At 49.3% G+C, this 15,985-nt stretch overlaps 1 protein-coding gene across 1 annotated transcript; it reads right to left on the reverse strand.

Annotated features, from left to right (window-relative positions):
* Nucleotides 1-6,386: 6,386 nt before the first annotated feature.
* Nucleotides 6,387-12,501, reverse strand: KLHL33 (kelch like family member 33). Its single transcript, XM_064292264.1, has 4 exons — nt 11,086-12,501; nt 7,989-8,913; nt 7,695-7,862; nt 6,387-7,584 (listed from the first exon to the last, which is right to left on the reverse strand). The coding sequence occupies exons 1-4, from the start codon at nt 11,825-11,827 to the stop codon at nt 7,032-7,034; spliced, it is 2,388 nt and encodes a 795-aa protein (XP_064148334.1). The 5' UTR covers nt 11,828-12,501; the 3' UTR covers nt 6,387-7,031.
* Between the last annotated feature and the right edge of the window lie 3,484 nt (nt 12,502-15,985).

Raw genomic sequence — 15,985 nt, forward strand, 5'->3', positions numbered from 1 at the left:
GGATTCTGTTAAGGCTTGCTTTGTGGCCTAAAATGTGGCCTATTCTGGAGAACATCCCATGTGCATTGTAAAAGAATGTATACTTGGCTACAGTTGGGTGGAGTGTTCTGTATATGTCTATGAGGTCAAGTTGATTGACTGTGGCATTTAAATCTTCCATGTTTTTATTGAGGTTCTTTCTAGATGTTCTGTCCTTCAACAAAAGTGGCGTGTTGAAGCCTCCTACTCTTATTGTGGAGCTGTCTATTTCTCTTTTCAATGCTGTTCGTTTTATGTATCTTGGAGCCCTGTTATTGGGTACGTATATATTTATTGTGGTTATGTCCTCCTGGTGTCTTGACCCTTTAATTGTTATATACTGTCCTTCCTTATTCTGGAAACCCCGGTGGCATAGTGGTTAAGAGCTATGACTGCTAACCAAAAGGTTGTTAGTTCAAATCCACCAGGCACTCCTTGGGAATCCTATGGGACAGTTCTACTCTGTCCTTTAGGTCGTTATGAGTCAGAATTGACTTGACTTGATGGCAACAGGTTCCTTATCCTTTGTGGATTTTGCTTTAAAGTCTATTTTTTCAGAGATTAATATTGTCACTCTTGCTCTTGTTTGGTTGTTGTCTCCTTGATGTATTTTTTTCATCCTTTTGAGACAGATAGGGTTAACTGCTGGTGGAAGAAAAGAGCTTTTAGAAAGATTACTATCTAGAAGTTGAGTAAACAGGAACCCACTCTGTCAACATAAGATAGGATTGGGGCAGCCTGTGAATTACTATCTCCTTCTTAGTGTCTTTCTAGTCCCTTCCTCCTTTGCAGGCTTCATATGTGCAGAGAAGCAGAGTGTGACTGCTATTTGACCTTCCTTAGCCCTCCAAAGATGGCGATATAGTGCCAAAGATCAAGGGCGCATGCACTATATCCCATAATAAGTAATGCCAAGGGCTGCCGAGAGGACTCCATCTTGAATATCAAAAGGTTCCATCTTAGATTCCAGATGCCTGTGCAACCTAATTAACATACACCACCATTCTGAGAAGTAATCTTGAAAGAAGCCCATGAAATATTCATTACCTCCACCGAACCCGTATAAGCCCTAGAATTGCTCCCCTTTTCGAGTCAGTCTTTTGGAGAGGCTTAGATCCCCCCTGACTCCTTTTGCTTGACTCAAGCAAAATAAAGCTTGCCGAAGATAAAATTTGTCTTTCGTGTGTATTCTTACTTGGGAAAAGACAAGGACCCTTTGTGTCAGATTGGCAATTGGTAACACTTTGAGTTTTAGTATGTTTAGTATGTTTGTGTCTTTGAGTCTCAGGTATGTCATATAGAAGGATCATGTTTTTTTAATCCATTCAGCCACTCTCTGTGTCTTTACTGGTGCATTTAGTCCATTTACATTCAGCACAATTATTAATAGGTATGAGTTTAGGATGACATATATTCTGAAGACTTGAATGGAAAAAATTGCCAGACAAGAATTGTATATCCAGCAAAACTGTCTCTCAACTATGATGGTGAAATTAAGGCATTTCCAGATAAAAAGAAGTTAAGCGAAGGTATGAGTTTACTGCTTTCTTTTTTTTTTGTCATCTTGACAGTTCCTTTGTTCCACTTAGTTTTCTGTCTGTGTCGTTTTTCTTTATTTACTTCTTTTCGTCTTTTTCATTATTGTTGATTTTGTGTTTTCTCACTCTTTATGTTTTTCTTCTTTTTTATTTTCTTGGGTAGACTTATTAGCTTCCTTCATGGTTACCTTAAAATTTACCTTTATTTTTCTAAGTTTAAACCAATCTTTTATTTCTTGATATTGCCTTAACTTCTTCTCCATATGGAAGTTCTATGACTACATTATTTATTCCCTCTTTTTTGTTTTAACATTGTCATTGTTTACATATTGATGTCTCTGTTTTCCTATTTTCAATCTTTTAGCTTCGACTTATTTTTGTGACTTCTCTATCTAGGTTGATATCTAGTTGCTCTGTGTTGTGTCATAGTCTTGGGTTGTTGTCTGACTCCCTTTAATATTTCTTGTAATTTTAGTTTGGTTTTTACAAATTCATTTAACTTCTTTTTATCTGGAAATGCCCTAATTTCACCATCATAGTTGAGAGACAGTTTTGCTGGATATACAATTCTTGTCTGGCAATTTTTTTCATTCAAGTCTTCAGAATATGTGTCATCCTATTGCCTTCTTGCCTGCATGGTTTCTTCTGAGTAGTCAGAACTTAGTCTTATTGATTCTTCTTTGTAGGTGACTTTTCGTTTATCCCTAGAGGCTCTGAAGATCTTTATCTATGGTTTTGTCTTTGTGTGACTTTCTTTTGGGATCTACCCTGTGTGGAGTTCATTAACCTTCTTGGGTAGATATCTTTTCGTCTTTCACCATATCAGGGAAGTTTTCTGCCAGTAAATCTTCAATAATCCTCTGTATTTTCTGTTCCCCTCCACCCCCGCCTCTGTTCTGGTACTCCAGTCACTCGTAAGTTTTTCCTCTTGATAGCGTCCCACATAATTCTTAGAATTTCTTCATTTTTTTAATTCTTTTTTCTGATTTTTCCTCAAATTAATTGGTGTTAAGGAATTTATCTTCAGTCTCACCAATTCTAACTTCCATTGCCTCAATTCTGCTCCTATGACCTTCTATTGAGTTGTCTAATTCTGATATTTTATTGTTAATCTTTTGGATTTCTATGTGACGTCTGTCTACGGTTTCTAGCAGCTTGTTAAATTTGTTGTTCTGTTCTTGTATTGTTTTCCTGAATTTCTCTATTGCCCTCTCTGTGTGTTCCTTAGCCTGGTCTGAGTTTTGCCTAATCTCCTTCCTGATCTCTTGAAGAGCTCTGTATATTAATCTTTTGAAATCTAACTTTGGTAATTCCAAGACCGTATCTTCCTCCGCAAGGTTTCCTGGTTCTTTATTTTGGTCACTTGGCGGAGCCATCTTGACTTGCTTCTTTATGTGATTTGATATTGACTGTTGCCTCTGAGCTATCAATAAGTTATTATATTTATTTATCATACATGTCCTAGCTTTGTGTTTTGATATGTCCAAATAGGCCTGGCATGTGAGCTACTTAGATTATTGGCATCTTTGAAGCTTTCACGTCCTGTCTCCAGGTGGTTTAGCAGCTACTAGGTGTGTGAGCCCAGGAGTCTGTTCGGTTTTCTTGTGTGGATGTGGCTCAGGTGTCCAGGTCATTGGTCTTTGAGTATGTGGTAAAGACTCTCACCTACAGTCCTAGATGGGCAGGGCTGCGTATGGGTGTTCAGAGCAGGCACAACTATCTGCCTGCAGTAGGGGTCTATGTGCTGAGCAAGGCAGAGGTCCGAAGGCTGCCATGAGTGGATGGCATGTCCCTGTCCCCTAGAGCACATAGGGTGGTGTGTTTTGCGGCTGGTCCTTGGGCACCCAATGCTGTTGGCTGTAGGGATTGGGAGGTACCACTTTTTCTCAGTCCCCTGTTGTGGGTGACTAGATGGAGTGGGGGGTACCACTAGCCCTCGGGCCCCTGATGTGGGTGAGCAGGGTGGTGTCAAATGCCAAGAATCTGCCACTCTCCCTTGGCTGCTGCAGTTGAAAATAGGCTTCACGTGTAGCCTTGTTGCTAATGAAGTCTAGGCGGGGGTGAAGGATGCTACAAGTCCATGGAACCCTTATGCCAGTTCCTAGGCGAAGGGACAATGACTGCCTTAAGTTCTTGGCTTAGATGGCATGGTGATTTTTTTAAAGCCATGAGTCTGGTTTGGGCGTGGGTAGCCCTGAGTTCCCACGTAGCCCTGAGTTCCCTTTAGGGGACATGGCAGCTGTTCAATACTGCTGGACTGGTGTTGGAGCAGAGCAGGGTGGGAGGGTGGGAGGTTGGGTGAGGGGAAAGAGGCACTTCTCCACTGTAAAAGTCACAGAGAAAACCAAAACCAAACCCACTGCCTTTCAGTCGATTCTGACTCATAGTGACCCCATAGGACAGAGTAGAACTGCCCCATAGAGTTTCCAGGGAGCACCTGTTGCATTCAAATTGCTGACCTTTTAGTTAACAGCCGTGGCACTTAACCACTGTGTCACCAGGGTTTCCAAGTCACAGAGGGGGAGGGGTTATTTTGACCCCTGCATTAGGTTAGACATTTACACTTATCCTTCACAGGCTCAGTGCTGCTTCCACCCAGCTCCAGAGGCTTGTGCAGACTTTCTGCCACCCCACCCCTCCTGACATGGTGAAGCATGTCCTGAACACTACAGCTGTCTCAGCCAGCATGTGCTGGCCAACCCAGCCAGCAGGGTGCCGGCAACCTCATGACTAGCACTTCTTTGCTGCTTCTGAACTGTCTGTTCTTCCTCCTGCTGCTCAGGCCATCTCCTCAGCTTTGTGTTTGATGATCAGGGCTCCTAGATTGTCATATATAATCAGTTCACTTTTTTTGCCGGGTCTTTGTTATAAGAGGGACGCAGGAAGCATCTGACTATTCCGCCATCTTGGCCCTACCCCAGTGTGAATGTTTTTTATAGTAGAGAAACTCAGACAAGATTTAATCACTGTGAAATTTTTATTTAACCCTGTCTTTGGGTACAAATCATAAAGATGTTCATAGAAATTCTCCCTAAAGACAAAACTCTTCATAGTTTCTCACTCCCTCCTACTTCTCCCATTCCTTTTTTCAATTTTCCTTCTCTTTTCTCTTTTATATCCATCCTAACTGCCCGTCTTCATTTTCAACTATATTCCTAGTCTATCTTAAACAAAGATATATATTTTTAAAACCCTAGTAAAATAATGAAATCTCAAAAAATAAACAAAAGCATGTCAAATACTTCCAGGACCAGAATGAAGAAAGGCGTAAGGGAGCCTCCTTCATCTCACCATTAGAAGATTTTGCCATAAGCCTGAGTATCTTAATAAACAATGGGGATGGAAGTCTTTCCTACACACACAAAAAACTGACCATTCTTTGCCCTGGGCCACCCAGGGGCCAGACATGGAAATACCAGACAGGAAAAGATTTAGGGGAGTAAAGTGAAACTATTGTTATCAGAAAGGCTCTAGAGAAGAAAGTAGGCTGCCAATAGCAGCAGAATTCTCTGAAGAAACTCTGGAAGTCAGTACTCCCCTTTCCTGTGAAGCAAAGGGCACATGTCCCATTAGCTTCTTTTCTCTGACTGGAATGCATTGTCCTCTAACTAGTCAGTTCCTTGGCAGCCTTCAAGATCCAGCTCAGACTACACCCATTCAATGATGCCTTTCCTAACAGAAGGCTTCCATGGGCAGAGTTCATTCCTCCATCCTCTGTACTCTCATTGGACTTTGCCCATACCTCTAAGTCCACTACAAAACAGGTATTTGTTTATGAGTCTTCCTGCTGTGCAGGGACTCTCTGACCTTTATATTGCTAGTATCTCATGCAGTGCCTGGCACATAGCAGGTAATTAATAGTTGTGTGAGGGAGAAAGAAGAACAGAGGAAGAAGCAAAAAAAAGGAAGGAAGGGCGGGTTATAGAGAGGGAGAGAGGAAGCATCTGAATCAACCCTCCCTGGCCAACAGAAAGGGAAATGGGTTAAAGAAAATCCAGGGGAAAGGGCTGAAGGCGGGGGTGGGGGGGTGGGGGGGGGTTGAACTACTATGTTGGATCATATTTTCTGCTTCCAATTCCTCTCTCTTCCATCACGTTCAAAACTTGGGACCTGTCTTAGTCATCTAGTGCTGCTGTAACAAATACCAAAATACTGTCTAGTAGGCTACAAGTTCAAATTTAGGGCGTCAGCTCCAGGGGAAGGCTTTCTTTCTGTGTCAGCTCTGGAGGAAGGTCCTTCTTGTTAATCTTCCCCTGGACTAAGAGCTTCTCTATGTAGGAACCCTGGGTCCAAAGGACTTGCTATGCTCCAAGTGCTGCTCTCCTGGTGGTATGAGGTCCCCAACTCTGCTTGCTTCCCTTTCCTTTTTATCTCTTGAGAGATAAAAGGTAGTGCAGGCCACACCCCAGGGAAATTCCCTTTATGTTGGATCAGGAATGTGACCTGGGTAAATCCCACCCTAATCATCTTTAACATAAAATTGCAATCACAAAATGGAGGACAACCACACAATCCTGGAAATCATGGCCCAGCCAAATCGATACACACATTTTCAAGGGGACATAATTCAATCCATGACAGGACCTCACACCGCAATAGTCTTGTTTTCACTCCTGATCCCTCAGTTCATCCCAAAGGGAAAGAAAAAAGCCAGACAGGCTTCTGACTTCTTCTACCCCATCCCCTCAACCTAGTATCCCTTTCCCACTGTGGCACCTCCATCCTTCACCTCTGCCCTTCTCATCTTCCCCACATACAGCACTTCATTCTCATCATGCTGGAGGGCCCTCAGGCATCTCAGGCCTGTTTTCTTTACCCAGGTCCACACAGGAACTTCTGCCTGAAAACAGGGGGTCTTGGGGAAGCCTGTGGGGACCAGGCTGGGGAAACGCTAAGGAGACTAGGCAGTTACCTGAGAAAGAATATTGTTAAGAGGGCTTAGGCATCCCAGGGACTGGAGAGTAGAAAGAAGCATGTGCTAGAAGAGGGAAGGGCTGAACAATTTACAGTCCTTCCTTCAACTCTTCTCAGACTCTTTCATGGATAGCCTTTTCACATTTTTCTCCTTGATCTATGGGTAAAAATTATTTTTCTGATTGTTTTTTCGTGGCCCCTATAACTCCCTTGGGTTACTGGAGCTTCTGGACTATCCACCCAGCCAGATACATTTTCCTCCAAGAATTGCATCAGGGTCCGTAAACCTGGGTATAGTTGCTCCTGGGTCCCCTCTTATCCAGATATTTAGCTGCCTCCCATTCCCTTCCACCTGTTCTCCAGGAGTTCTGGAACCACCTTTTCCTCAGTGGAGATCATATATATAAAAGCAATTCATGAGCCCTAAATTCTTACCAAGTGAGAATAAAAAAATATATATCACGAGTGAAGCCTCTCTTCCTCTACCCCCCTAGTCTCTGCCCTCTTTTCAGGATGTTCTTTATCCCTTCCTTTCTACCTCCACACACTACTGCTTCCCCTTCACCCAGCAGGTTTGGTTTGGTGCAGGGTGGGACCCAACGCTATGTGTTGCACAGTGGGCAGTGTCAGGATGCAGGCAGGCATCTCAGCTCGAGGCCTCGGCAGAGCTCCCAGGCAGAGCCATCTCCCCAGACCAGGACTGTAGGCGTGAATAAGGTGGGAGACAGCATAGGTACGGTGGCTGTAGCCCCCCAGAACCAGTAGCTCCCCCTGCAGCACAGCACCTGCAGCCCCCACATGGGGGGAGGGCAGAGGTACAAGGTGAGTCCAGCTATCAGTCCTTGGTTCATAGGCCTCGAGGCTCAGCAAGTCCCCAGTCTCACCCAGCCCACCTGCTACATACAACCGCCCACCCAGAGCAGCCATGACGTGGCCAGCCCGAGGTACCCCCATAGGGTTCAGAAATGTTCCTGGATTCTCAAGTTTGGGGTCATAGTGCAGCAACGAGGCCAGGAATCGACCAGTTTCGCCACAGCCACCGCTCACATACAATCGGCCCTCCAAAACAGCAGCTGCATGGGCAAAGCATGATGCTGGAAGCGCAGGTGCTGGCCTAAGGGAGAACAGGATGCAGATCAGTCAGCTATCATTTTCAACTCTCCTTCCATTCTAACTTCCCTAGTCTATCCCTAATGCTTCAGAAACATGCCCTTCCCTGCTCACCTCCAGACATTGAGCTCGGGGTTATAGGTCTCCACAGAGTTGAGGGCAATGCCATTGTTTCGCCCACCCAGGGCATAAAGTTGGCCATCCAGAGCCACCAGAGGGAAAAGGCTACGTGCCTGGCACAAAGGCGCCTTCTCCTCCCAGTCTTCTTGACTGGGATCCCATCTGAACACAGTGGGACAAGAGATTAGATGAGTGATTCTGGGAGCCTGCAGTTGGCTGGGTCAGCCATTTCCCTCACCTGCCCACCTCAGGGCCTGCCACATGCTACCCACTCTCAGGGGCGCCTACCTGAGAGTTGAAGCCAGGGTGCTGGAGTGGCTGTAGAAGTCTTGTCCTCCGCACACATAGAGTTCACTTCCTGACATGCTCGTAGCCCCATGGCGGAAGCGCCCAGGGGCCGGCAGGGTGGGCAACTGCCCCCACTCCACAGTTCGCACTAGCCCCATGCCACAGCGGAAGGCCCGGGCCCACCACACTCCTCGGGAGGGCTGTCTTATGGCCATGTCTGGTTGGAGCCCATCCCCACCAATCACCACCAGTGCCCGGTCAGGCTCCCTCCGCCTTTCCTGACCTGGAACCTCAGCCTCCACCATCAGCTGGTACAGCAGGTCTAGGGGCAGGAACGGGGGTAGCCCAGCTGCCCGCACCCTCCGCAGCTCCCTGGTGGACATGCGGCCAAAGCGGACACATCGCAGCAGGGCCTTGGCCTCTGACTCCTGGGTCTCAGGGTTGGCAGCTAGCCAACACCGTGCAGCCACAAAAGCCTCGAACTCCTCCTGCACATGAAGTTCATCGCTATCTAGGAGCTCAGCCAGGCAGGCAGCTGGCAAAGAAGGGAAAGTGGGGCACAAAGTCACAGCAGGCAGGTGGGTGAGGAGGTAGTGACGGGCTTTGCTCCAGAGCCTCTCCAACCCAGGGGCTTCTGCCCTGGGGAACAGGGCCAGGCAACGGGCAGGGCTGAGGCCCTGTGCCAAGGCTCTCTGGCACAGAGCTAGGCAGGAAGAGCTCTGGTATTGTAGAGCAGCCTGGGCGGCTCTCAGCAGTCCTGGCCACCTTGCCTGTACAACCCCAGAGTAGGCAAAAGAGACGAGGAGCTGCAGGTCGTGGGCAGAGATGGTGCGCAGAGACACCTCTGTGCCCTGGGATTCCTTCATCCCACTCAGGAGCATGGCCCCAAAGAACTCACTGCCACAGGCAAGGGCTGCTCGGTGCACTGCAGGAGGGGAGAAGAAGCAGAGGGGAACACAGTGTTACAAGGCTGCTAGAAACCATTCTGATTCCACAACCCTAATTGGGCAGCCAATCACCCAAGGCTACAGGCCAAAGTGTAGCATGCAACAGAAAAGCACAGTGTCCTTGTTAAAATGCTGATTTGGGGACCCACCCCCAGAGATCCTGATTGAGTAGGTCCACTTCAGAGGAAACCCTGGTGGCGTAGTGGTTAACAGCTACGGCTGCTAACCAAAAGGTTGGCAGTTCAAATCCAGCAGGTGCTCCTTGCAAACTCTATGGGGCAGTTCTACTCTATCCTATAGGGTCGCTATGAGTCGGAATTGACTTGACGGCAATGGGTCTGGTCTGGTCTTGACCAATTGTGACATGTCTGTGTCTCTCAAAGGGCGGGTGATGTTGATATGGCTTTCCACGCACTTTTTAAGCAGTAAATAGTGGCCAGGTGCTTCCCAAGCAGTAAACATCAATGACAGTTTCCAAATGTATGTTGTCGGAGAAAATCTGCATTCATAGAAGCAGTTTAAGCCATCTCACTTCCATGTCATCAATCAACCTATAGTGCAGTGACAATTGTGAAAGCGCTCACACCACTTGTACCTCATCTTACTCATCATTATCCGTGAGGATTTTTAAGGGACAGGTTCCTACCAATTAGTTGGAATGTTTCTTAAGGAAATGAAAGCAGTGGAGTATGTTTATATTTCAAATGCTAGGGAGAATTCTATAGTTACAGAATTTTAAATTCCATCTAGTGCTGTCAGAAAGGATAACAAACACTTTAGGGATTCTTTTCCTTCTGGGAGTCCCAGAAGCACTCCAAGTCCTCCAATGAGTAGCAGCTAGGTGGCTTTGGGCACATCTTGAAGTCTAATTTCTTTATCAGTATAGTGTAAGTAGAACTGCACCATATGGTTTTCAAGGAGTGGCTGGATAGTGTAAGAGCTGAACTATATAATCTCTAAACTAGTTCCTTGTAACTTTAAAGCTTTATGTGTCTATATTCTGGCTCCATTTTCCATGTGTCTTTAGTACAGCAGGAAACCCTGGTGGTGTAGCGGTTAAGAGCTATAGCTGCTAACCAACAGGTCAGCAGTTCAAATCCCCCGGGCGCTCCTTGGAAACTCTACGCGGCAGTTCTACTCTGTCCTATAGGGTCACTACAAGTCGGAATTGACTGGACGGCAGTGTGTTTTGGGTTAGTACAGCACTATAAGAGGTAATGCATGGTCTAGTGGAAGCAGACAGGGCTAGTGGATGTGGGCTTGTATCTGGGTCTCACTAGTTAACATCTCTGAGTTTAATGGGGCTTACCTGCACCTAGGGATAATAGTACCTATCGCACTGGCTTTCAGTGAGAATTAACGGCAGTGGCATGTGTAAAATTCCTGGCACACAGTACTTCGCTAAATGTTGGTAGAATCTGAATAACACTCAGCTTGCCCTGGTGGCACCGTGGTTAAGAGCTAGGGTGCTAACCAAAAGCTCCGAAGTACTAATCCACCAGCCGCTCCTTGGAAACCCTATGAGGCAGTTCTACTCTGTCCTATAAGGTCACTATGCTATGAGTTGGGTTTGACTCCATAGCAAGGGGTTCGGTTTTTTGGGTTTAGCTGAATGACACTTAGCTTTCCTGGTGCCATGCCTGGGAGCCTTAAGATTCTGGCAAAAGAATACCACACCCGGCTCATTAGCTGCAGGACCCACAAGTCTGCTCTGGCGTTGAGCACACATGGCTGAAAGGATACACTATGAGTTTTTCCACTGTGTTTCACTGACTTTTCCTGTGTCCTGAATAGCGGATGCCAAGAAACGCCTCTGGTTAATCCCTATTTCAGTCAATCACTTTCTGCTTGTTGCGCTGCCTAGGATTGTACCCTTAGCTCCAATCAGCTGGCTGGGAAATCCTTGTTGCCAGAGGGGGGCGGTGGGGGGAAGGGTCAGTTTAAATACGTCAGCGCGCCGAGGAAAACAACTCAACTGCGCATGCCCCACTCTCAGTTGGTCAGGAGAGGCACCAAAAGCCACCCCAGGGAGATTCTGACTGCAGCAAGGATCAAAACCACTACAGTGTGGATCAAACCACCTGCTGTTTGCACACACCATTCCGGTAGCATATGCACCTGCAGCAATGTAATGCCCCACAGGCCCTCACCCCTCAGCCGGCAGCCTCCCGCCTCCAGCTCCAGGTCACACCCGACGCCCTCTTGGTATAGGAGCTCTATACAGCGCAAGTTCTCCCTCAGCTCCTCTGCCTGGCTGGACTTCCTTTCATCTTCCCGGGTGCTTCCAGTCCCCTCGCGTCTCTGCTGGGCCACAGCCTTTACCCGGGGCGCTCCCAGGGCCTCGGCTGCGGCCACCACATCCCGCAGCGGGACCGGGCCCAGCACCCCATCATAAGCAAAGGTCAGCACTGCCTCCCAGCCCCTGGGGGCCACGTCGAGACTGAGAGGGGGCTGTGGACCTCCGCCGCCCTGCAGCCTGCCTCGGAAGAGGCTGCTGACTGCGGCCAAGATCACGCGGTGCACTCCGTACACTCGCCCCCCAACCGACACCTCTTCGTCCAACAACAACCTCTGCTCCCGCAGCCGCTGAGCTTCGGCGAAGAACTGGCTCGGGTGCTCCTCGCTGCGCAGCCCCTCTGGCTGCTCAGCGTCTTCATCGTCCTCATCCTCTTCCTCTAGGGGCAAGGCTGGAGAGGGAAGCTTCCCCGGGGCTAGGGACCTGGGGCTGGCCTCTTCCAGAGGAAAGGGGGGCAAGCTGGGATCCTTGTCCGGGGAGGGAGGCCAGGAGGAGACTCTCGGGGTGGTCAAAGGGAGGCCAACGTCGTCCTCCTGAACCAGAAGGGAGGCGTGCCTCGGGTCCGAGGAACCATGCGCGGTGCCCGGGACGCTCATGGCCCTGACTGGGTGGATTCAGGCAGGTGAGCAAAGGCAAGAAAGGAGGAGGTCAGAGCTGGACCCAGAGAGGCCAGAGGAACCCTTGCCTCCAGCCCTGCGAAATGTCCGTCCCTCCAACTGCTAACCCCCCCTACCCATCCTCCCAAGGCGACATCCCGGGCTCCAGCAGCTGGGCGATCGGGGCACAGCTATGGGTTTCACGAGGTGCAGGGAAGCATGCAAGCAGCGTGTATAAAGATCCACTACTCGGAACCGTATCCACAGGTCTTGTCAGCATCCCACCAGTCACCTCCCGAGGGACAAATGTTCCCCGTCACCCTCTCACTTGTGCGCCCGCTCAGCTTGGGGCCGCGTGGCAGAGGGAATTCGCTCCGCATCTGGGTCCAGGGCCCCATCCTGCTAATTATAGCCAGCGCTGGCTGGCTAGGGCCTGGGATTCCGGTGCCGGAACTGACACCCAATCCCTGGTTCCCGTCCCAGAATGACCTCGCCTTCCACCTGTAGGTCACCACGGGGTGCTATGCAAGGCAAATTCAGAAGCCAAGGAGGATGCAGGGATGAGTGGTGACCCAAGCCAGAAGTACTGATCATGGGAGGGTACTGGAGGGCAGAGGCTTACCTAAGCCATAGCAGGAATGGAACGTGCCCAGAGTGCCACTTGAAGGTGGGAGTAGAGGAGCACTGAGCAGTTTCCATTCACCATTGCAATTTCCATCGCCAGCTGTGAGAGATCAGTCAGTAAGTTAAACTAATACAGTACTTTCTATTTGAGAGCCACTGTGGGTCAAGGGGAGCCCTGGTGGCCCAGTGGTTAAGAGCTTGGATGTTAACCAGAAGGTCAGCGTTTGAATCTACCAGCTTGGAAACCCTATAGGGCAGTTCTACTCGGTCCTACAGAGTCGCTATGTGTCTGAATCTACTCAACAGCAAGGGGGGGGGGTATGCCTCAACACAGACTGTGTGATCCTGCTGAGCGTAGAGCAAGAACAAATTGACAAAAATTACTTTGAGCACATCATAGACCAGTTTTCATCAATGAAAGCAAGGAAGGTACAATTGCATTTTTCATGTAGTGCCATAATGTGTTACGTAAAAGACTAAGGAGCTTGACTTGTATTTTTGAGCTGATAAGGTACCAAACCAAAAAACCAAACCTGTTGCCTTCAAATTGATTCCCACTCACAGAGACCCAATATGGTACAGTTATCTAAACCACAGGTGTTAGATGTTTGGACAGGGGTGCAGAGGTGGAGAGTAAATGGGTTAGAGGAGTGCACTTGCCCCCCCCCCCAAATCCAAGGGGGCCAGTCAAGGTGCAGAATGACATTCTGAGGCACCACAAATAGAAAAGCATCTGACTGAGGCAGCTGGACAGGTGGGGGATGGCTTTTCTGCCGAGGCATGGCCTCTATCAACATCTATTCATTTTGAAATAGGGAGGGGGTGCAATTTAGAGACTGCCCTTGGGTACTGTTACCCTGGCTACGCCTCTGCTAGAGGGGGAAGGTTAAGAAAGGCTGGACCTTGGGATTGGCAGGGACGCAGGACCAGGAGAGTGAAGCCTGTGTTTTGGGTCAGTCCTGGACTCTTCTACGGAAGATAAAGCTGGGACGCTGGAGTGAACAATACCGCTGTTAAGTGCAAACATAGCCAGGTCGTGTCTGTAGAGGGCGGAGAGATAAAGGGCTAGGCCAAGGAGGTGCAGGGACAGGTATCTGGGTTACGAACCCCTAGGTGTCCCATCCCCAGCTCAGGGCTTCTGACAGGGAGATCCAACCCTGTGTCTTCGGAAGAGTCTTGGGGAGTCTAACCTTTACCTTGGCTCCCTAGTGGAATACAGGGTAGATACCTGCTGCTAACGGGAGTGGAATCTTGGATTAGATGGGCGGAGAGTGCACAAGTATTTGGACTGTTTGTGGAGGGGTGCCAATAGCTACATCCTCGGCTGGATCAATATGCCCTTCTGCATCCCAAGATGGAATCATCAGCTGAAGCCCCTAAAGCAGGGCAATCACTCTGTGCTGCAGTTCAGTGTGTCTTCTTAAGACAGAGATTTGGGGAGCAGGAGGCAGAGATGCCCTTCCCCTCCCTTCTGTCAAGGAGGTAGGGCAGGCCATGGGCTGTAGGGGGTGAACTCCCTGGTTTACAAAAACAATGGTCCAGGCTGGATAGATTGAGGGGACAAGGCGACTTACAGGGGATCCAGGCATGACCGTTCCATACAATTCAGGTGAGAGGGGAGGGACTTGTGTAGGAGAGGGGTGGGAAAGTGGGTTGCCCGGCACAACACCCCTCTGGTTTCCAGAGATTCCTCTAGTGCCCCGTTGCCGCCTGGATACCCCAGCCCACCCGAGATCCAGTTCCATGGGTGAGAGGTACCCTGGGCATGCTCCTCAAAATGGTCAGATGGAGAAAGCAAGCCTGCGGCTGAGATGACCAGCCCAGGAAATGTTCATTTTTCACCAGAGGTTGTCCTGTCTGGCAAAAGGGGGGAACATGACGAGCCTCTGTACCCTCTTCCCCTGCCCAGACTGTTCAGACACCTGTCATGGACTCCCTGCATCAAGCCAATGCAATCAGCACCTTAAGCCCCCACCAGGTGGAGGAGGAACCCCATCAAGAAGCCCTGGCTGCCCCCCCCCCACACCTACAAGGACAAGGAGAGTGGCCCTCATCATGAATTCTATGCCAACTCCGTGGTCCCAGACAGCTCTGCTGCAGTCGCCAGTCTCAGGATGCCCTTCACAGCTCCATCATGGTTAGAATCATGCCGGGCAGTAAGTCTCCAAAGGATGGATAAAACTTGCTGTCCTGGGTCACCCCCTACCGCCACCCCCCCCCCACCCCCGCCATTAAAGCCCTAGGACTGCCTTCCCTGCATCAGACCTCCAGGCCCATCAGCTACTAACTCATTGGCTGGGGAGTGGTCTCGGCATCTGCTTAGCCAGGGGATAGAGCAGCTTGACGGAGCTGCACTCCAGGGAAGATGATCCAGAGAATTCAGGGGCAAGGCCAGGCAAGGCCCCAGCGCACTGGCTTTGGCTGGGTCATGGAAGTCATGATAACTAGAGCTCAGGGTTCCCAAAGGTTGGGGACGCAGGCAAGCAAGGCAGAACTTCAGAGGAGTAGATTCAGAAGGTGGCGAAGGGGGAAAACGGGTTCCCAGTGAAGACCATTGCTGCTCCTTTCCCACCCTGCTCCCCAGATGCACCCTGCTGCATGCTCAACACCTGGGCCGTCAACCTCTATTCGAAGATGCCTTGGATCACTGACCGCTCAGACCCTCACAGGTGTGTGTTCAGGGCTCTCCTAGGCAGTAGGGAAGGGGTGGGGGATGGGCCTAAATGAATTAAAGGAGCCCCCACTCACATCCCCACTCCAGGTCTCATGTGGCTCATTATCCTGCTCTCAGCCTCAATCACCACCATTGCTGGCCTACTTCGGCCATCCCCAGCTATGACAAAGTCAAAGCCAGTGAGCCTGTCTGGATCTGATTATCTCCAGGGACTCCCAGTCCTGTCCGGAACTGCTGACCACACAGCAGCTCCTCTTTTCACTCCTCTCAGGCAGCATGTACTTCCTCATCTCATACAGCTTGGGTCTGGAGTTCTTTGGTTCCCTAGGAATCATTTTTGCCTTCACCAATGCTGCCGTAGCTATGCATGCTGTGAGCTGTGGGGAGACCCTCTCAGACCTGCTCTGGGTAATACTCATCCCCTCCTCCTTCGAATCCCTTCTTTTCAAGTCTGCTTATTTTCTTGACAACCCTGCCCAACCCTCTGTCCTCTGTGACTTCAGCCCAGGAAGTCATTTAAAAATCTGATAAAGGCACCAATCTGCAGATAAATACTGACTCTATGACCTCCTACTCCTGTGTCCGGCTCTCCTAGGAACACGGGGTGCAGCTGTTAAACGTGGATCTGGAAAATGAGTTGCAGGTGGTGGGTGTAGTTGATTGTGACCATCCTTCTGGGCCTGGCGCTGGCCAGCATGGAGTGGGAGTCTAAGACAGACAGTGGGGAAGGGGATTGGGGGGATACAGGTGAGGATGAGGACACTGAAGAGATGGTAGTGAGATCTGCACAGAACGGGGAGGGGGGCCAAACTGAAACTTGGGGTGACAAGGGATGGTGTGTGCATGCATGCATAAAAGCA

Source organism: Loxodonta africana, chromosome 10, assembly GCF_030014295.1.
Source record: "Loxodonta africana isolate mLoxAfr1 chromosome 10, mLoxAfr1.hap2, whole genome shotgun sequence".
NCBI lineage: Eukaryota > Metazoa > Chordata > Mammalia > Proboscidea > Elephantidae > Loxodonta > Loxodonta africana.